This window comes from Balaenoptera musculus, chromosome 6, assembly GCF_009873245.2.
Source record: "Balaenoptera musculus isolate JJ_BM4_2016_0621 chromosome 6, mBalMus1.pri.v3, whole genome shotgun sequence".
In the NCBI taxonomy this organism is placed as follows: Eukaryota; Metazoa; Chordata; class Mammalia; order Artiodactyla; family Balaenopteridae; genus Balaenoptera; species Balaenoptera musculus.
Window position 1 is genome coordinate 29,322,221 of NC_045790.1, and position 22,004 is coordinate 29,344,224.

Here is a 22,004-nt window from a genome sequence, read left to right on the forward strand (position 1 = left end):
TTTTTAACCATCTATTGTTTTAATTCTGCATTTTTTGCTTTATAATTTCTTGTTTTTAATTAGCTTTATAACATCTTAAATACAATTATTTTGATTTTTTAATTGAAGTATAATTTACTTACAATGTTATATTAGTTTCAGGTGCACAACATAGTGATTTGATATTTTTGTACATTACAAAATGATCACCACAGTAAGTCCAGTTACCATCTGTCACCATACAGAGTTATAACAATATTACTGACTATATTCACTGTGCTGTACATTACATCCCCATGACTTATTTATTTTATAAATGGAAGTTGGTAGTACCTCTTAATCCCCTTCACCTATTTTGCCCATTTCACTTCTCCTCTGGCAACCACTGGTTTTTTCTATGTATCTATGAGTCTTTTTCTGTTTTGTTATGTTTGTTCCCCTGCATTGGCAGGTGGAGGAGTCTTAACCCCTGCGTCACCAGGGAAGTCCCTTATTTTTCATTTTGATGGTAATTTTAAGAATTCAGTTGTTTCCAAACACCTAACTAACTGCCCACAGTTCTAACTGAATAGTGTCTTAGTGTCTTAAGATGTCAGTGCCTGCAGTTGTGCCTGTCTTGGCACCAGGTAGCACTACTTTTAGATGCTCCTCAGCCCATTTTTGTATCTGGTCTCACAGAAAGCTCACAGTCTTACTGTCAGTTAAGTGAATTGAGAACAAGAATGCAAGGAAAGTAAGTAACCACTATTTCTAACAGAATGTATGTGGGAAGACTGGTATTTTTCAAGTCCCAGTACTAGGTCTTCGGTTCTCTGATGGAGAACAAGGTCAGGGGTTTCTATCTGAGCAGCTTCAAAGGTAAACCACTCATGAAGGGATGCTTCTACTTGGAAGCCAGATCCAGGGAGCAGCTCTACTTCCCACGCGGCTAGGGACATGGGTGGGAGAATGGAGCTCAGTAAACCCCCAGAAAGTTATCTGCTAGATTAAACTTCCTTAATTCTTTGCAAGGTTGAGTGAAGAGTGTGTACACTCTGCACCTGGATTGCAGTTGCCTCCTCTGATTCCTTAGGCCCAGATTTTGTTTATGATTGGGGTTTGTTTCAAATTATCTACAAATTTCAGGTCTGTGTTTTTGGTTAGAGTAGCTCAGAGGCCAAACACTCCTGACTCAACAGAGAAAAAAGCCAGCTCCTCCTAGTGGACCTTTTCTTAAAACCTCATTGTTTTTAAGGGAAAAAAATATCACTTGTTTCTATCATAAGTGCTTTATGGGAACAAGAATATTTTATTGTGAATTTTTTAAGAACACTACAAACAAAAAGACAAATCGATCACTTCTACTTAAAGTAATGAAGGAAAGAAACATTAAAGTAAATTAAAAATACTGGTATCAGGTTTTCAGTAAGGAAGAGGAGGAATATTGTCAAGTTTAAGCATAGTTGCTTAAATTTCTTAACTTTATATTTGATTATATTTATGGAGGTTTTAAGTAGTTTCAGACAAGGTCATCGTGCCCCTAGTTAGTGACATTGATTGGAGGCTAGGTATTTGATTTGTCTCTTTTCCTTCTTCCATAAACAGTGTGTTTTCTAGCATTCTGTCCATAAATCTCTGTTTGGTGCTTATTTCCTGGGAGAAGTGACTTCAGTTGACTCATGCTCAGGGGAAATGAGGAAAAATAAAAACCAGTGCTTTTTATCAGGTTGCCACTTTGAGTAGGTTATGGTCTGTATTTGGCATGTGTAGACTTACCTCTCATACCTCTGGCTTGGAGATTGTGCAGACTAAAAGAAAGCAATTTCTAACTCTCTTGACCCCCCTGACAGGTACAGTATGCAGCCATTTTTGGTACTATGAGGTTTATAATGAGCTTTGTTTTAAATGTTGACAATCTGGGAGCTACACAATGTTCTATCAACACAAAATCAGTCAACATTTTATCTTAGTCTCTCCTCTACAACAGCCTTAGTGGATTTGTTTGTTTACTTATTTATTTATTCACACATTTGTTTAACAAATATTTATTGAGCTTCTACTGTGTGCCAGCTATGTACACAATGGTGGTTTTCAGAATGTGTTCAGCAAACTAGGTTCTGAGGAGATGTGCCAGCTAGGACACATTTGACTGTAAGAAAACCCAATGAAAGGTGACTTAAGCCAAAAGGAAAATTTCAAGATTGGCTCCTTCATTCCCTCAGCTGTGCTAGTGAGAGGACCCAGGTCCATCTTTTTGCTTTGCTATTTGCAGTATGTTGGCCAGTCCCCTCAGGCTTACTTATTGCTTGAGTCCCAAGGTAACTACTGCTGTTATTTTGTGTCACATGAAGACTACAGTGTCTAATATGGAAAAAAGTGAATTTATTTAAGATTGAGAAAGACTCTCTCAATAATCCTCCAGCTGAAACTCAGTTCTTATTGTCCAGAGTTGCGTAACATTGCCCATCCCTACATTCCTACAGTTAGTCGGAAGACAAATGGAAATACCATGACTGGTCTGCACCAGCCATTCTCAAAATGTGGCATTGGGTATCTCTGAGACTCTTTCAGGAGATTCACAAGAGCAAAACTATTTTCATAATAATGCTAAAACATCATTTGTGTTTTTTACTAGTCTAATTTTCTCACTAGTCTACAGTGGAGTTGTTAAGAGGTTACATGATATATGATGACATCATTGCTCTGGCAACTAATAGAATATATTCTTGGGTTTTAAGTTTTCTCAGTTTTAATTTCTAACGTGGTAAATATTGATAAATATAACTCACTTAAACAAAAGCTCTCAGTAATGTCCTCAATAACATGTATGAGTATAAAGGGGGCCTGAGAACAAAATGTTTGAGATCCACTGGTCTTCATTAATCAAGATTCACCCCTGGCATTTGGGAAAATCCCAGCCTCCCCCAAGACTCAGTGGCTGTGAGATTCCTGGACGAAACTGATTCTGTTAACAAAGAAGCAGTAGAGGGGTTAGGCTGTTGGATGGGCAACCAGCAGTGTTTATAGAACTATTCTGAGGAGGGGGCTTTGGCAGGGAGGGCATGGCTGAGACCCAGGGTGTGCTCCAGGCCCTGCCTCTGCTTTGACTGGAGCCACTCCACCCAGGTCTATCCTTTATTTTTTAAATTGTGGTAAAATAGACATACCATAAAATTTACCATTTTAACCATTTTTTAAAAGTGTACAGTTAAGTGGCATTATTACATTCACATTGTTGTGCAACCATCACCACCGTTCATCTCCAGAACTTTTTCATTTTCTCAACTGAAACTTTTTACCCATTAAACAATATATCCCCACCTCCTCCATTTCTCCCAGCCCCTGACAACCACCATTGTATTTTCTGCCTCTGAGTTTGACCATTCTAGGTATCTCCTATCAGTGGAATCATACAGTATTTGTCCTTCTGTGTCTGGCTTATTCCTCTTAGCATAACGTTTTCAAGGTTCATCCATGTGTCAGAATTTCCTTCCTCTTTATGACTAATATTCCACTGTCTGTATATATTCATTGTGTTTATCCATCCGTTGATGGACATTTGGGTTGTTTCTACCTTTTGGCTACTGTGAATGCTGCTGTGAGTATGGGGAAACAAATTATCTGTTTGAGTCCCTACTTTCTTTTTTTTTTTAATTAATTAATTTATTTTTGGCTGCGTTGGGTCTTCGTTGCTGTGTGCGGGCTTTCTCTAGTTGCGGCGAGCGGGCGCTACTCTTCGTTATGGCGTGCGGGCTTCTCATTGTGGTGGCTTCTCCTGTTGCAGAGCACGGGCTCTAGGGCACACGGGCTTCAGTAGTTGTGGCTTGTGGGCCCTAGAGCGCAGTCACAGTAGTTGTGGCACACGGGCTTAGTTGCTCCACAGCATGTGGGATCTTCCCGGACCAGAGCTGGAACCCATGTCCCCTGCATTGGCAGGCGGATTCTTAATCACTGTGCCACTAGGGAAGCCCAACTTTCAATTATTTGGGGTATGTACGTAGAAGTGGATCATATGGTAATTCAATGTTTAATTATTTTAAAGGAACCACCATACCATTTTCCACAGTAGCTACACTCTTTTGCATTCCCACCAGCAGTTGAGGTTCCAGTTTCTCCACATCCTCACAAACACTTGCTTTTTTGTGTGTTTTTTGATGATAGCCAGCCTAATGGGTATAAAGTAATATCTCATTGTGGTGTTGATTTGCATTTCCCTAATGATTAGTGATGTTGAGCTTCTTTTTTAAATAGTTAAAAAGTTTTATTCAAGTGTAGTTGATTTACAGTGTTGTGTTAATTTCTCCTGTACCACAAAATGATTCAGTTAAACATATATATACATTCTTTTTCATATTCTTTTCCATTATGGTTTATCACAGGATACTGAATACAGTTCCCTGCACTCTACAGTAGGATCTTGTTGTTTATCCATTCTATATATAATAGTTTGCATCTGCTAATCCCAAACTCCCAACCCACCCCTCCCCCACTTCCCTTCCCCCTTAGAAACCACAACTCTGGAGAACTTTTATATTTGCTTCTGCCAGATATTACAGAGGTATCCTTCCTCCAGGATCATTTGTATGTTAATTTCTTGGTGTTGGATTTCTGTAATGATGTGGGTAAGGTAAATTTGAACCCCAAATATTGTCCCATAGATATTCACAGGGAAGTTTTTTCTACTTCAGAGCCTAGACTAGGACAGGCTTTGTTTTTGTCAAGGCTGGTGAATCAGTTTTTCACTAATCTGCCTTTTTATTGAGGGTGGATCTCTTCAAAGGTTACAGCCTTCATGTAGGCATCTCAGTTCTGATTCCCTGCTCCACTCAAGGCCAAGATCTCATATATCCCATACCAGTGTTAAATGGTGAAACTCAAGCACTTAGGTCCAAAACTCCCTCAAAGAAAGCCATAGATTCAGCTTATCCAAAATGTGCTTTAGTTTTATTTATTTTTTAAATTTAATTTTTATTTTATATTCAAGTATAGCTGATTTACAATGTTGTGTTAGTTTCAGGCGTACAGCAAAGTGATTCATTTATACATATGCATATATCCATTCTTTTTTAGATTCTTTGCCCATCTAGTTGTTACAGAATATTGAGTAGAGTTCCCTGAGCCATACAGTAGGTCCTTGTTGATTATCTATTTTATATATACTAGTGTGTATATGTTAATCCCAAACTCCTAATTTATCCCTCCCCAGACATTTCCCCTTTGGTAACCATAAGTTTGTTTTTGAAGTCTGTGAGTTTGTTTCTGTTTTGTAAATAAGTTCATTTTTCATTTTTTAGATTCCACATATAAGTAACTTACTTCACTTAGTATCATAATTTCCAGGTCCATCCATGTTGCTTCAAATGGCATTATTTCATTTTTTTATGCCTGAGTAATATTCCATTATATATATATATCACATCTTCTTTATCCATTCATCTGTCAATGGACATTTAGGTTGCTTCCATGTCTTGGCTATTGTAAATAGTGCTGCTGTGAACATTGGGGTGCATGTATCTCTTTGAATTATGGTTTACGCTGGATATATGCCCAGGATTGGGATTGCTGGATCATATGGTAGTTCTATTTTAGTATTTTAAGGAAACTCTATACTGTTCTCCATAATGGTTGTACCAGTTTACATTCCCACCAACAGTGTAGGAGGGTTCCCTTTTCTTCACACCCTCTCCAGCATTTATTGTTTGTAGACTTTTTGATAATGGCTATTCTGACCAGTGTGAGGTGATACCTCATTGAAGTTGTGATTTGCATTTCTCTAATAATTAGTGATGTTGAGCATCTTTTCATGTGCTTTTTGGCCATCTGTATTTCTTCTTTGGACAAATGTTTATTTAGATCTTCTGCCCATTTTTTGATTGGGTTGTTTGTTTTTTTTGATGTTGAGCTGTATGAGCTGCTTGTGTATTTTGGAGATTAAGCCTTTGTTGGTTGCTTCGTTTGACAAATATTTTCTGTCATTGTGTGGGTTGTCTTTTTGTTTTATTTGTGGTTTCCTCTGATGTGTAAAAGCTTTTAAGTTTCTTTAGGTCCCATTTGTTTATTTTTGTTTTGATTTTCACTACCGTAGGAGGTAGATTCAAAAAGATATTGCTGTAATTTATGTCAAAGAGTGTTGTGCCTATGTTTTCCTCTAAGAGTTTTATAGTATCTGGTCTTACATTTAGGTTTTTAATCTATTTTGAGTTTACTTTTGTTTGTGGTGTTAGAAGATGATCTAGTTTCATTCTTTTATATGTAGCTCTCCAGTTTTCCCAGAACCACTTACTGAAGAGACTGTCTTTTCTCCATTGTCTAGTCTTGCCTCCTTTTTCATAGATTAATTGACCAGAGGTGTGTGGGTTTATTTCTGGGCTTTCTGTCCTGTTCTGTTGACCTATAGTTCTGTTTCTGTAGGAGTACCATACTGTTTTGATTCCTGTAGCTTTGTAGTAGTAGTTTTTTGTGTTTTCTGATGATAGCCCTCCTAATGGGTATAACGTAGTATCTCATTGCAGTTTTGATTTGCATTTCACTAATGATTAGTGATGTTGAACTTCTTTTTATGTGTTTATTGGCCATTTGTATATCTTTGGAGAGATGTGTGTTCAAGCCCTTTGCCCATTTTTTAAAAACTGGGTCATTTGTTTTTTTGTCATTGCGTTGTAGTTCTTCGTATATTCTGGATATTAATCCCTTATCAGATATATGATTTGCATGGGTCTGTCCATTTTGTATGTAGAACTTTTACACAAGGTTTCATTTTGCTAAATGATTTTTAAAAGAGCTTTAAAGCTCTATATCACTGTTGTTATTTTCATGTTTGTCATCCTAGGTGTTTACACACTGCACTGGTTTAGAAGGTATAGATGGTAGGACCTTGGTAATTACTTCAGTGCTCATGATTAATTTACAATAACTGCTTTAGAATTTCTCACACTATTCCATATGTGACACTGGCTACTCTTATTTGTATACATGGCTTTATAGATTACCTCATATTTGCCATGAAAGAAAACGATGATTAAGGCTAAATGATTTTTAAAATATTTTTTCTTTCATCCATGGGAATTGTAGCCTTTGACAGAACTTTAAAGGTACCAGATTCTATCAGCTGAGTAGGGATTCTTTTTAGACTTTTCAGAAAATCTTTAAAAGGCTGAGTTCTAAGATGTTCCTAGATGGAACCACCATTTGAGATGTGAAAGTATCATTCAACCAACAGTAATGCAAATGGAGAACCAGAATATCACAGGTTAAATTATAGAATGTTTATTTTTCCATCCTGAAACGTAGTAACTTAGGAGAGGGAAATAATGTCATATAATGTTAAGCAAGAGGCTAAATTGCTCATGTCATTACTGGTCACTAGTCCTAGCACTGTGGTAGATTGGACATACTGTGCAGCCCTGCCTTTGGCTTTTTGAAGTCGGGGCTGCTTAAATGCTCAGGTGTTAACATAGAACTTTAGGAACCCACTTTGCTTTCTGAAAGATAATTTGAGAACCACTGGCCTAGGGCTGTCCCTTGCCAGGTTCTTAAACCTCTTGATTTCTAAATTAAGGGAAATGTTTTTGTTTTTAATGAATTAGGACATTTTGTTCCAACCTGTCTCCCAATTGTTTCTTCACTTTTTGTTGTCTTTCTTCAGACAGTACATTAAGTGTTTTGATGCTTTTATTTCCTTCTTCTACTCAAATGAATTGTGCCTGGTGAAATCCATATACCTTGTGTCGACATTTCTATGAAGTTTTTGAATATATCCTTTTTCTAAAGAACAGAAGTCAACCAAGATGGGGAATCTTTTAGCCCTGAAGTATTACTTCTCTCTCACCTGCTGTACTTTGAGTCTGAGTATGAACCCTCATAGACATTGAGGGTATTGAACATATGCAATAGTGTATCTTTGTGCCATGTGATTTGAGTTCATAGAATAGTACTTGGCAAGCAACAAAGTAACTTTTGACCAATTTATAGATGAGAGGGGAAGGGCAAATGCAGTGATCCCAACCTGACACCATTTTGACCCTGTCTCTTTTCGGTATCTCAGATGTTTGCTGGACCCCATAGCTGGCTTCCCTTGCCACTTTACTCCTCCCCCTCCCACCTCCTGCTTTCCTCTGATCAGCAGGAAACAGGGACATGAACAAGCACATGGGACTCTTTCACAGGACAGTCATTTCCATTCAGGTGTCTAGGTCTCTCTGCTCATAGGACTTTCCCTTTAGTTCACTCTACATAAGAATTTCTGAAGGTCATTTTATTTTGTTTTGGATATATATACTGAGGAGACTAGCAATTTCTGTTATTTTTAGTCTCTGTATGTAGAGAAGGTGAAATCATGGTTTGATTCCTTAGGAACCTGTGTAAATGTGCTAAAAGAGAAATATTCAAGAAATGTAAAAGGGGATTTCCTTCTAACTTTCCATGCCCTTTGCTTTTGCTACATTAGTATACGTTAGTAATATATGTGTGTGTGTGTGTGTGTGCACAAAATACGTGTTAAAATCTTGAGTTTTGAGGAAATATGTCATTGAACGTCCACCTTTCTTTTATGCTCTTTAATAAAAGATGCTAAACAATATTTCTTTAGTTGTTTGTATGAAATGAATATAGGCATAGACATCCATGTGAGGGCATATACACTCAGCAGGATCATAAGAAAGCCAAGGATTTACATTCAGGGCAGTATCAAGGATTTTGGTACCAATCAAAAGATGTGGTATCAATCAAAAGTATAGTTAATTCTCAGTTGTGTAGTAAGTGTGCAGAATAACTGGTATAAAAAAATCAGTGGATTTGTGAAAAAAGTTGAAATCATTGTGAATCCCATTTTACAAGGCATGCATTTCTCTCTCTTTTTTTTTGAGATACATGGACACTGCCTCATACCTGAGCACAGACCACCTCATGCTCTCACCAGTTATCCTCCCCTGCGTGGTAGATTGGATATCTCTCCCTTCTTGTGGCAGTGGCCCTCACCGGGCAAAGCAGTAGCCATATAGCTAAGGGAAGGGAGATGGAGGGAGAAGGCTGTGGATTTTCTCTTCCTCAGAGCCAGGATTGGGAAAATGGGGCCATTTTGAGGACAGGAATGAAGAAGAGGAAGCAAGCGCTGGAACTGTATCCCTGGCCAATTCTGGTGGTTTTAATTTTTTCAAACAGAGAACTCAACTAAAAAATAGAAAATGCAGACTATTTCAACAATTTAAAACCTTTTATTGGGGCTTCCCTGGTGGCACAGTGGTTGAGAATCTGCCTGCCAATGCAGGGGACACAGGTTCGAGCCCTGGTCTGGGAAGATCCCACATGCCGCGGAGCAACTAGGCCCTTGAGTCACAACTGCTGAGCCTGCGCGTCTGGAGCCTGTGCTCGGCAACAAGAGAGGCCGCGATAGTGAGAGGCCCGCGCACCGCAATGAAGAGTGGCCCCCACTTGCCGCAACTAGAGAAAGCCCTCGCACAGAAACGAAGACCCAACACAGCCAAAAATAAATAAATAAATAAATGAATGAAAAAAAAAGGTCTGAAGCTCTAATCATAGGGAGCTCCCCCCGCACAGTTACAGGTGAAAGCATCAGCCCTTCTCAGGGGCTCCAAAGTTGAACTCTAAAGCCCCATACCCCATGAAACCTCCTGCCAAATCTATAAAAACAAAAACAAAAACAAAAAAACCTTTTATTATGTTCATCAAGTACTTTACGTCTTGATTCGCATTTACAAACTATACTATGTTTTCTTTTTTTTCCTTACCTTTGGGGTGATATCTGTATGGCAAATCTGTAGCTAGAAGTTAAAACAATTTTTCTGTAGTTGTGGAAATAATACATGTAGAAAAGTGCATAAACATGATTTACACTTTAATAAATTATTAAAACGTTAATACATATGTAACTGCCATCCAGGTCAATAAATAGAATGTTGCCAGCATCTTGAAAGCCTTTCTCACATACCCTCCCAATAATACTGCTTCCTTTCCTCTAAATGTAGCAGGTTTCCTGGCTTTTTTGGGGTAATCACTACAGTTTAGTTTTACCTGTTTTTGAACATTATATAAATGAACCATACCTTATATGCTTATGGGTTGGTTTCTTTCTCTCAACCAGTGATTATCAGTTCATCTCTATGACTGTAGTAGTAGTTTCTACATTTTCATTGCTCCATAGTATTCCCTTGTATGAATACTTTTGATTGGCATATAGGTTGTTTTCAATTTAGGTCTATTATGAATAATACTGCTATGAGCATTCTACTAATGTACATAAACACATAAGCTTAGAGTGCGCTTTGAGGGAAAACTTGTAATTCATGGATTTTTGTCTGATTATCCTATGATTTACTGAGAGAAGTGTGTGAAAATTTCCTGCTATGATTGGAATTTATTATTTTTCATTGTAAGTTATGTTAATTTCTGTGTTATATTTTAAGCTTTATATGTTGTTCTACATCCCATGTTATTATGTACATGCAGACTTAAATTGTCACATATTCCTGGTAAATTAAACATTTTATCATTATGAAGTGATTCTGTTTACCTCTAGTAATGCTTTTTGCCCCAAAGTGTGTTTAAATTGAAACTATTTGATTTTCCTTTTTTAACATCTTTATTGGAGTATAATTGCTTTACAATGTTGTGTTAGTTTCTGCTGTATAACAAAGTGAATCAGTTATATGTATACGTATATCCCCATATCCCCTCCTGCTTGTGCCTCCCTCCCACCCTCTCTATTTGATTCTTTTGGTTCAGTTAACATGGCATTTTTTTCCCTATTCTTCTTTTAACCTGTCTGTAATCCCTATATCCTTATGTTTTAGATGTGTCTTTTGTAACAACATTTAGCTTTTTAAAAAATTCAAAACTGATAATCTTTGGTTTTTACTTGTAGAATTTAATCTATTTGCATATTATATAATTACTGATATATTTGAGTTTAAATCTACCATCTTATTGTGTGCTTTTTATTTATTTTGTCTATTCTATATTCCTTTTCTCTCCAGTCTTGCCCTTTTGGGGGTTAAGTGTTTTTTACTATGAATTTTTCCCCCCTGATAACTTGGAAATTATATACTGTCTTTTATTCTTCCATTAGTCGATAGCCTAGAAATTATGGTATGCTTTTTTGAATTATTAAAGTCGAATGTTAACACTTTTATCCTCCTTTTCCTGGAAAATGCAAGGACTTTAGAACTCTTTAAGTCTGTCATTCTCCTGGCATATGTACTATTGTTTTGTATATTTTAATTTCAGTATATATATGTATAAAACCCCAATAATACTATTCTTATTTTATATCATAAGTGTTAATTTAAAATTTCACATGTATTTATCATTTTTTATTGTTTTTTCATTTCTTCTGACATCTCTAGACTTCCATCTGGAATCATTTTCCATCTGCCTGAAGAGCATCCTTTAGAGCAGGTTTACTGGTGACAGATTCTTTCAGTGTGTCAAAAGGGCTTTATTTTACCTTTATTCCTGAAGAGTATTTTAGCTTGGCGTAGTATTCTAGGTTGGTCCTTTCTTCCTTTCATTGCATTGAAGATAGGTTTTCTAGCTTTTTCTCACTGTATTTCTGTGTATCTTATCCATTCTTCTGTATTTTTCCATTGTCTTTACTTTCCATGTTGAATTCTGGATAGTTTCTTCTAATGTATCTTCAAGGTTTATCAAATCCCTTTTCAACTGTGTTTAATTAGCTGTTAAACCCATCTGTTGAATTCTTAATTTCAGTTTTTCTTTAGTTCTGGAATTCCTGCTTTTTTGTTTGTTTGTTTGTTTTTCATCTACAGGGTCATTTTTTTAATAGTTTTCAGTTCCTTGATGAAATTTTGGCTTTTATCTTCACAAGGGACCCTCTTCGTTACTTTATAGTTTTTGTCTAGTTTTTGAACTATCTTGAGTACCTCTCTGTTTTGGGGTTTTTTGTTGTTGTTCTTGTCCATTGTTTTTGGGTTCTTGTTCATGTGTTCTTTTCTTCCTGTGTGCCTGTCTTTAATTATTTAATTTTGTTGGATTTGAAAAATTATTTTCAGAAATAATTAGAAAGGTATGATGATGTTATTTTTCTCCAGAGAGGAATTTTGTTTGCATCTTGCAGGTACCTAGCAGCACTAGCGACCTGGGACCACCTTAATTCAGTTCCAGTTTCATAGTTAGGCTGTAGTCTGTATGCAGGCTGGTTTACTTCTGGGTCACCCATACTCTCAGGGTGGACCTCTGTGGGTGCAGTCCTCAATGTGGGGTGGTTTACCAGGACCTCATGTTGACAGGCCTGGCCTCCTACTTTTACTCTTTAGCAAGGCTGTTAGAATTGCTGCTTTGTCTTTAAACTACCTCTTCAGGATCAGAAAAGCCTCCCTAGGCCTGTGCCACCTTATGTGCCAAGATCTTTCTCTGAAAATTCCGCACTATCTTGCTGTTTCTTTGGTGATTTTTGAATTATGTTTTTATATTTCATGTAGCCTTATAGAATAACTTTCAGCAGGAAGGTTGGTCTCAACTATGTAGTCTGAAATAGAACTGAAATTGGGTGCAATTTTAAAGAAAGTATGTTTGCATTAAATAGTCTGTATCATACTTTTTTCTACCTCACCTATCCTGGTTAATCAAGAGAACTTATTATAGACTTTACCTCCAGCTATTTTAGAGTGGCTAGAAAAGCCAGATAAAACATATTTGGAAGATACTGGAGGACTATGAAGGTACTCATGACTCAAGGGGTTAAGATCTTGGGATGAAGGGAGGTGCAAAGTTCTGACCAGACATTTCACAGCAGCTTTTCAACCTCAGGGCATTTGTCATTTCTTGAGAAGCTGGGAGAGACCAAGAACCTAGAAGAGGGCCTGTACTACTAAAAGTGAGAGAAGTTAGCAGAACTTTTGGCAATTTCACAGGATTGGAGAGATATACATCGGAGTTCCAATGGTAAGATTGTTAACCTGACTACCTAAAAATGTGAAACTTCTGTACGTCAGGAAGCATCATAAAAGCAGGAGAATGGATAAAATTAGAAAAATCACTATTTTTCAACCTCTCATGGACCTAAAATGATCATCAGAAGATCCTAAAACCGTTAGAGAAAAGGTGGTGGTGAACTTTATAATGGATGGATTTGTTTGACAGTACCTGAAACCACTGATCAGTTTCAACATTATGATACACGAGACAACCAAATATTATGTTACTTCTGATTTGATTCAAAGAACACACCACCACAAACGAAGTATTCTTGCAAAAGAACTAACTCTGAATCTAATGAAACCTCTAGGTCTACCTATCAGTTTGCAAGCAGTATAGAAGAGAGAGCAAAACATGTTAAAGACCACCACAAGAAATGCTAAATGCACAAATGTGAGAGATTCTGTAGGTCAAATGTGTTGGTTTTTCCCGGGGATAAATGATATGAAGAGGTTAAAAAAAAATGAAAGAGGGGTACTTGTTACAGATTAGAGAAGCCTTTTTTTTTTACATCATTTTGTTACAGATTAAAGGAGAAATATCAATATTGACTACATTCAATGTGTGGGTCTTGTTTGGATCCGAATATAAATGATCCAAATATAAAGGGAAGTTTTTAAGAAATTTGAACATAGAAGGGCTATTAGATGATATCATTGTTGGCTTTATTGGATATGAAAGAGATATTGTAGTTAAGTTTCTTCTATTTTAAGTCTTTATAAAAAAGAGACACAAATCAAGGTATTTTGAGTAAAGTGATATGGTATCTGTGATTTGCTTTAAAAATGGAAAATCTTGATAATTGTTTGAACTGTTTAAAGGGTACATAGGATTCATTTGGCTGTTTACTTTTTTTTGTATACTAAAAAATACTCACTGAACAGTACCAAAAAAAAAAAAAAGAAAACATCATAAACAGAATTTCACTTGTGCCACACAATTTGTGTTTTAAGTGAGATCATCATAAAGTACTCTCCTTAATGGGTGAAAGTCTACGGTTTATGTCAGATAAAAAGGGCATAAACTCATTTTATTTGTATAGTGTATTCCTTAGCTGTTAGTTTTGTCTGTTAGAATTGTGTTAACTCTTCCACTTCTGAGGAGGCAAACCAGTCTCATTAAAACTATACGGAAAAGAAGGGCAGTTTTTCAGAGCATAAGTGGGGTGCGTATACAGTTGTCCCTCGATATCTGCAGGGGGTTTATTCCAGGACCCCCGCAGATACCAAAATCCACAGATGCTCAATTCCCTTATATAAAGTGGCATAATATTTGCATATAACCTACACACATTCTCCCATATAGTTTACATCATTTCTAGATTACTTACAATACCTAATACAATAAATGCTGTGTAAATAGTTGTAAATACAAGATAAATGCTTTGTAAATAGTAGTGGGTGCATGGCAAATTTTTTGGAACCTTCTGAAATTAAAAAAAATTTCCATCCACAGATGCAGAACCTGTGGATAGGGAGCACTGACTGTATATTAAAAGAACAGGAAAAGGGTGTTAGGCGGGCAAAAACAACAGATATGCCCACTGTCTCTTGTTGGTTACTCAAGACATTCAAACCTATTGCTTTCCATACACAGAATTTTTAAAACACTTTCCACTAACATAATTTAGCTTTCTCTTCCTTCCAAAAAGGGAGGTAATTCAAAGTAATGCCTAGTTAATGCATCTGGCTTCAAGTCCAGAAGTTCTGGATAATGTCAGTTCCTTTTCCCATCTTTGTTATTATCTGTAAATTATAGATTTAAGCAAATTTATCTACTAATAATATACTTTATATATGCAGTAGTAGGAGAGGGGAAAATGAAAGAGAAGGGAATTTTTAAAAATTATATGACATAGTAAGCAAGACATATACAGATAGCATCCAAAAACCTCACTCATGCATTTTGACCAAGCAGGCATAATTTGCACATGATGATAGAGTGCTGCTGGGTACACCCAGCTTTGTGGCTTGGAAGATCAGTCCAGTCACTGAGGCCTGCCATAAGGTTTTTCCAGAATCCAGATCTTCCACACAAGCTTTAAAGAGTGTAGGATCTGCTGGGTCGTAGCTGAGTGGCAGAGCACTTCAGTATGGACAGATAAGCTGTGTAGTGATTAGTCCTCTGGGCCTACCCGTGTTTTCTCCTTGCCAGGCAAGTGGGTAGAAGCAGATAAATGGTCTAAAACCCATGTAGTATATGTTACCTTCAGAATCCCAGAGGTATCAGCCAAGCATTTTGCTTCTTAGCAGGTGTAAGGTATAGCAGTTATCATTCACTTTCTTTTTTGTTTGTTTATTATTATTAATTTTGAGTCAGTAACTAGTACACATGGCATTAAATTGAAAAGGTGCAAAAAGGTGTACAGTAAAAGTACAGAAAAGGACATTTCCTTTCCTGCACTTATTATCCATCTACTTAGGTCTCCACAATGGAGGCAACCACTGGTACTAGATTCTTGTGTATCCTCATTTTAAAGGGCATATCCTGACCGGACCACAGACCATTGGATTACAAGAAACTTCCTGAAGTGGCAGGCCCTGTATGTTCATGGGATTTATATCCCACCATATGGAATACAAACAAGGCACCCGTATCTTCCTACTTTGATCAGCCTGGTATCTTCAATATGGTAGACCAGTGTAATGTGCTGTATCTGGAGTTGATATCTTTGAGTCAGGTGAAAGTCACCTGCTTTCTCATGTCCTCAGTTTATCCCCATGGAGAAATGCATTTACCAGCTTCGTAACTGTATTCTAGGTGGCAAGGGTGGTATTAATTTGCCCCAGTTAGGATTCATATCTAAAAGTACACCTTGAGTTGGAGTCACCATTTGATTACGTTTTTGACAGCCTAATATCACTGACTAAGACCCATTGGCCCCTCAGCTGGGGAGTGAGGTTCTCTGCAAGTCATCAGATGTGCCTTTTTTTTTTTTTTTGATAGTCAAGTGGTTTCACTTGGCCATTCCTTCTAGAAGAGTATAATGATTCAGGACCCCTGTGTGAGGGTGATACCTCATTGATCTGTATTACCTTCTTCTTCCATGGACTTCTGGTTTCCAGTTCCCTAATAGGAACAGAAGTTTCACTGTCATTTTACCTGACTTGGCCCAGTAGCAGTTCTAAATTCCCCTCCTTCCTCCAAAGGTCTGTTGTCTGCAGCCCACTATCTGGTATCAGTTTGTATCCGATACTGTATAACATCAGACTATATCAGTTTGTGTTCTTTTATTGAAAATCACAGAAACCAAGAGTGGTTAATTTAAGCAAAAAAAAAAAAAAAAAATTATTAGACGGCCCCTGGGTAGCTGACGGAATTAAAGAGAAAGCTGAAAAGTCATACCTTGTTAAGAAGACGACATAGGGATCTAGACTAAGAGAATCTTTGAATGACTTAGTTCCACCTTTATGGCAATCTGCTCAACATTCAGAGTCCCAGTAGAGAGTCTAGTTTGCCTAATTTGAATCATCATCTCACCCCTTGACTGATGGCATAGGTACCTTGATTAATGGACCTGCCAAGACTTGGGGAATATAGTGGAGATACTTTGCTAAAGGAAAAGTAAGGTGTTATAACTAAAAATGGAGGAGGAATGGTAAACAGGCAAAACCAACAGATGCCCATTCTAGAGTGTGCAGATTAGGTCAGCATTTCTCAGCAGGGGCATCGTTGGCCTTTGGGGGAAGACCATTGTCCTTTTTGAGCTGCTGTCCCAGTGCATTGCAGTGTGTTCAGCATCCTTGGCTCTTGGACAGTAAATGCCAGCAGCACCTCCACTGCTACCATCACAACCAGGGCACCACCTGTTTCACAACCACTATCATCTCCCTACTCCCACTGCCCCCACTCCCCAGATAGGCTGTGAAATAGAGCGTCCAGGACCACTGCACTGCATGATCCCTAAAGCTTTTTCCATTTAAAACAATCAGATGCATTTCCATTGCTAAACTAAAGGTTGTTTTTAATTTTGTTAAAATAAAATAGTTTCTTGTCTCTTCTATCAAAAAGTTCTTCAATTTGATGTCCCCAAATATCTAAGCTGACTTACATGTAGAGCCATATGAAACATGTTAGAAATTCATCACTTTGTTTCTTCAGTTTATTTCTTTGTTTAAGGGCACAGACTTCAGGGCTGAAGTCTGAATTCAAATTCCACAACCATAGCCTTGCTACTTACTAACAGTTACTTCCTTTGGCTTTTACATAATCTTTCTTTGGGCAATTGCATAATCTGTCTGTGCTTCTGTAAAATGAGAATAGTAGTACATACCCATTTCATAGGGTTGTTGTGAGGATCAAATTAGCTAGTATGCATAAGGTATTTAATATATTGCCAAGAGCATAGTAATTATATGAATATGTAAGCTATTACTATATTTATAAAATGGAATATTAATAATTAAGTTTTACATAGATAACATAAAATACCTTCAAAATTTCTTTTTGGGGGGAGTTACCTTTTAAAAATTAAATTGCTCTACCTGGAAAAGCATTTTGTTATAACATTTAGCTTAGAACTATACTTTGAAAAATATTTCCTCATTCAACATTTATTGAGTATTTTCCAGGCCTGGGCTAAATTCAAGGAAGACAGAGAATGCATGTACCGGTAGAGGCAATAATAACTGAGTGAACAAATAAATGCCCAGGGTAATTAACCGATGTGCTCAGAGCTGTGGAGGCATCAGCAGAAAGGCCTGGAAGGAGGGTTTGGTGTGTTGGTAAACAGATGAAAGGCCTGCAGTGGACTCTGGTCAGCTGGGGAGAGGCAACATAGGACGTGGGAGGGTGTGCTGGAGCTATGTTTTACAAGGCCTTGGAGACTCTGGTAAGGAGCTGGTATCTTTTCTGTAGGGGGTTGAGATTTCCTTCCAAGGAATGTATTGAAGGGGGTTTTAAGCAGGAGTGTACTAGGTCTGATTTACATTTGGGAAAGTTGTTTTTGTTGACAGTGTAGAAAATGAACTGGAGATGAATAGGTAGGACCAGATAGAAGACTCTAGGGAAGAAATGGACAGGAATGGGATGGGATGGCAGTAGTGGAAATGGAGAGAAGTGAATGAGGTCAAATGAAATCACATATATTTATTTTAGAGGTAGAATTGACAGGTATTGGTGGTGGCTTGGATGAAGAAGATAGAGAAAGAGGAATCAGACGTCTAGATTTTTGACTTATGTATGTGCCATTTGACAGTATGCATATATTCCCTCTATAATTAAACTTTAAAAAAATTTTATGGTACTTTTCAGAGCTAAATTTTTAGTACTATTTTAAAACATTCATCTTCCTGGTCTAGATTTTTTTTTGCACTGCAGCAAAATTGTACAATCTTCCTATTTTTTTTCTTATTTTCCTGTTTAGTAATGAAAACCTCCATTGTTGATGTTATTGGCATTTAATTGGGAGCACTTTATCTGTTAATTATCGCTGTTGAAGATTTAAACTCACTTACCACTTGCAGAGTAATCTTTTGAAATTAGATAGCTGAGTATTATCCCTGCCCCAGGAAACTATGAGTCTGTAAAAGCCTGCACCTGTTGAGAAGCAGCCTTCCCTTCTTTGCCCAGTATGCTTCCCATGGGTGTGGATGGCAAGGAGCTGGGATGGTGGTGAGGCACCTGGAGTTTATTTACCTATCTCTGCCTGAGGTACTCACTCACTCTGCATGTAACTCCACTATTCTTTTTAACATGTACTTCAGATGTGGTAAGTCAAGTTTATGAGTTTTTATTTTCTGTCACTTAGGACTGGCATATCTCCTCAACAATTGGAGTTTATCTTATTTTACCAAAATATGATTTCTTCTTGTGAATGGAGACCAAGCATATACAGCAGTCATTAACTAAATTAAGCAGATTGTTCAAATTGGTGCATGTGGAATGAATTATTTTACTCTTTTCTCAGAATTGAGAAACTAGGAAGAAAATTCATTAGACAGTAATGCATAGAGATTTTTTTTACACCTAAATGAGAAGCCAGAAGTACATATAAAACATAAGAACTTCAAAAACATTTCTTAGGCATAGACTATTATGAAACTCCCATGGATGTTTTTGATTTCCCATTACATTAAAATACTCAAATGAACTTCATATTCAGAACATTTAAAAATAGCTCAATCTTAAAAAGAAGATATAAAGTATTATCAGCTGTGCTTTTTGTACATAATTAGCATGTGCCTGTGGAGGTATAATGACTTTTAGTGTAATGATATTACTCATGATAAAAAGTTCAGATGGTAAAAATTGGAGATACAGCTGGGTGACACATTTTAAAATAACTCAAAGATGACTTCACAGAAGGCATGCTATTTTGGTCCCTTGTAATCCTCCTTTCACTCATCAGTGGTTATGAAGGCATTGATAAAAGATCCTTTTTTAAATGTTTCATTTCTTTCCCCCTTTCTTATAGATTCGATGTGTGTTCACTGTTTCCTTCAGTGTGTGACAAACCACTGTGAAGGTACATCACCTTTTCCCTTTTTCTGAGATGGCTCAAGATTCAGTAGGCCTTCCTTCTGATTTTCAGTTTTGGATGCGGAAGCTTTCCGTATGGGACCAGGCATCCACTTTGGAAACCCAACAAGACACCTGTCTTCACCTGCCTCAGTTCCAGGAGTTCCTGAGGCAGTTGTATGAAGCCTTGAAAGAGATGGTGAGTAGTGGACCAAAATAATAAGGTTATTTTGTGACATCAGGAACTCTTTACCAGATTTTATTAAGCCTGAATGCAGTCCAGGGACTTGTGCTATTGACCTAACGTATTGAAGGATTAGACAGACAAATTACCTGTAAATATTGCAGACAGGATGTGGTTTCCTAGTGTCTGATTCATTATGACTTCAGTCTTTTCTTTCTTGATTAGTTATATTGTCACATGAGACTTCCCGACCAATCAAGTTGTTTTTAAATAAACAAGACTTTGACACTTGTCAGGTAATAATTGGGTTTCTTTTAAAGGCCTTTGTATCTCTTAAATATTGAAGGGTTTGCTGAAATGCTTACTCTTTTCTCAGCCCTCTTCTAAAGTGGGCTCTAATAAGAGATGATAAATGTTAAGATCTCTTCTTTATAAATATTTTAAGTAGACTTTTCTTGTGGATATTAAGATTATGAGCGTCTTCACTATTATTGTATAAGTTATTGTGTTCAAAATTTGGTATTTTTTCATTTTGACATAAGATTTCTTATTTTCATTGCAATAGGTATTTTTGTGAATTAATGTATTTTCATAATATGAAAATATTATTTGTTTATACTTATTTTCTAATTTCAAAATGAAAAGCAAAATTGTCATTTAATGTAGGTGTTCTTGTGTTATACTTTTCTTTCCTTAATCAAAGAAGCAAGTAGGAAATTTGAAGAATAATTCATAGTGATGATATGAGTTCACATGTCTTTAGAAAGTAGAAGAAAAGATACTGTCTGTATGAACAACTAATGCTAACTTTTAAAATTGTTTTTTGGCAATGAGACTTTTGTAACTTGACCTTAAAGTGATTCCAGAAAGTCCAAGACTGACCTTGATGCTCAGACGAATGTGAAGAATTTATTGCTTCAGCAGTAGGAAATGCTTATCATTTCAGCTTATGTGCATGTTAGCCCAGTTTGGTCTTATTTTTTAACTTTCTTGAAAGGTAAAGAAGTGGGAAAGGGCCAAGTGTACAACAGCAAGTGTATTTTTTAATCTTAAGCTGTTTTCTATTTGGTTGATTGTTTTTTGTGTCAGGTTTTAGGTCGTTGCAGACAAGTATGATGTCATTTAGCATATAGTAATCAAAATAGTAATAAACAGAGATATATATCTATATGCTTTGGCTGCTTTTATTTCTTTTTACAAGTTCCAGAGTTCTTGTCCTGCTAAACCTTCTTTGAGATAGTGCTACTGGAGCTGACTCAGGAACTTCTCTTATTATGTTAGAAAAAAAAACCCAGGATGAACATATGGTGTTACATAGATATTAATCACCTATAATTTTTTTTCACTATTATGCAGTCTTTGTTATTTTTTAGATAAAGTGGCCTTTCTTGACTTAAATATGAGTAAAATAAAGTTAATTCTGCAATAATATTGATTTTACCTAAACTTGTTGTACTTCTTAGTTTTGGTGGCCTGGTTTAAGGATGAAGTATGGTGATTGCTTGTTAAACTTTATTAGAATTACTTACCTAAAGATCTTCTCTAACCTTTTTCTCCCCCTACTTTTCTAAAATATATGCTAAACAAGAAACATTCAAGCTCCCTCAACCTAAAATGGCAGTTCAGGCTTTTCTGAGTTGTGTAGTGTCCTTTTACTGACCAAAACATAATTTTCTTTTATAGGATTCAAATGCAATTATTGAAAGATTCCCCACAATTGGTCAACTGTTGGCAAAAACTTGCTGGAATCCTTTTATCTTAGCATATGGTAAGAATCCAAAGCATGTCCTCTCAAAATACAAACTTCTAATGATAATTTTAATCTTTGCATTGTTTAACAAAACACAGAACTTTAAATTATAAGCCTTTCTCTTATTTTTCATGAAACAACTTACCAAATATATTCCTTGTTCCATTACAAAGAAGGCATCCTTTATTGTTGTCCATATATGTTTGTGTATGTGTATATAGATAAACACACACAAGCAAACACATACATGCAGATGTGTAGGAGAATAGAACTCCTTGATTAGAGGGTAGAAACTCCCAGATGACTGTTATAACCTCATTTTTAATTCAGTGTAAAATGGTTATAATAATGAAATAATTTCTTTGTTTTGCAATTTCATATTAACTCACACGCCGTTTTCCATGTGTAAAATTCTTCAGTGTTTGAATCCTGCCATGACTCTGCCGTTATTTAGGGGTGACAGTTTGGTTTTACCCAAGGTTAAGAGGAATTTGGGGATACTTTGGGGGAGGTGTCCCTTCACTGACCTCCTGCCTACCTGTCTAGCCTCATTTCCTGTTTAATCCTCCACAGCTATACCACATGCATTGTAGACAGTTTAAATTACTAACAGTGCTTGATGTCTGGGCCTGCGACATGCAGTTCTTTTTGCCTGGAACTCTGTTCTCATCTCATGTCCTCAAATCTTCTTCGAAATAGCCT

General features: G+C 36.7%; 1 protein-coding gene across 7 annotated transcripts in view; it reads left to right on the forward strand.

Annotated features, from left to right (window-relative positions):
* The window catches only part of FANCC (FA complementation group C), a 285,322-nt gene that overhangs the window by 73,472 nt on the left and 189,846 nt on the right, over nucleotides 1-22,004 (forward strand). For 5 of the 7 annotated variants that reach the window (XM_036856712.1, XM_036856708.1, XM_036856711.1 and 2 more), the window contains exons 2-3: nucleotides 19,325-19,567; nucleotides 21,236-21,320. In XM_036856712.1, the coding sequence (XP_036712607.1) occupies nucleotides 19,403-19,567; nucleotides 21,236-21,320 (250 nt within the window). In that variant the 5' untranslated portion in view covers nucleotides 19,325-19,402. The remainder of the gene's footprint in view (nucleotides 1-19,324; nucleotides 19,568-21,235; nucleotides 21,321-22,004) is intronic. The other 2 variants (XM_036856714.1, XM_036856715.1) reach the window with 2 other exon arrangements.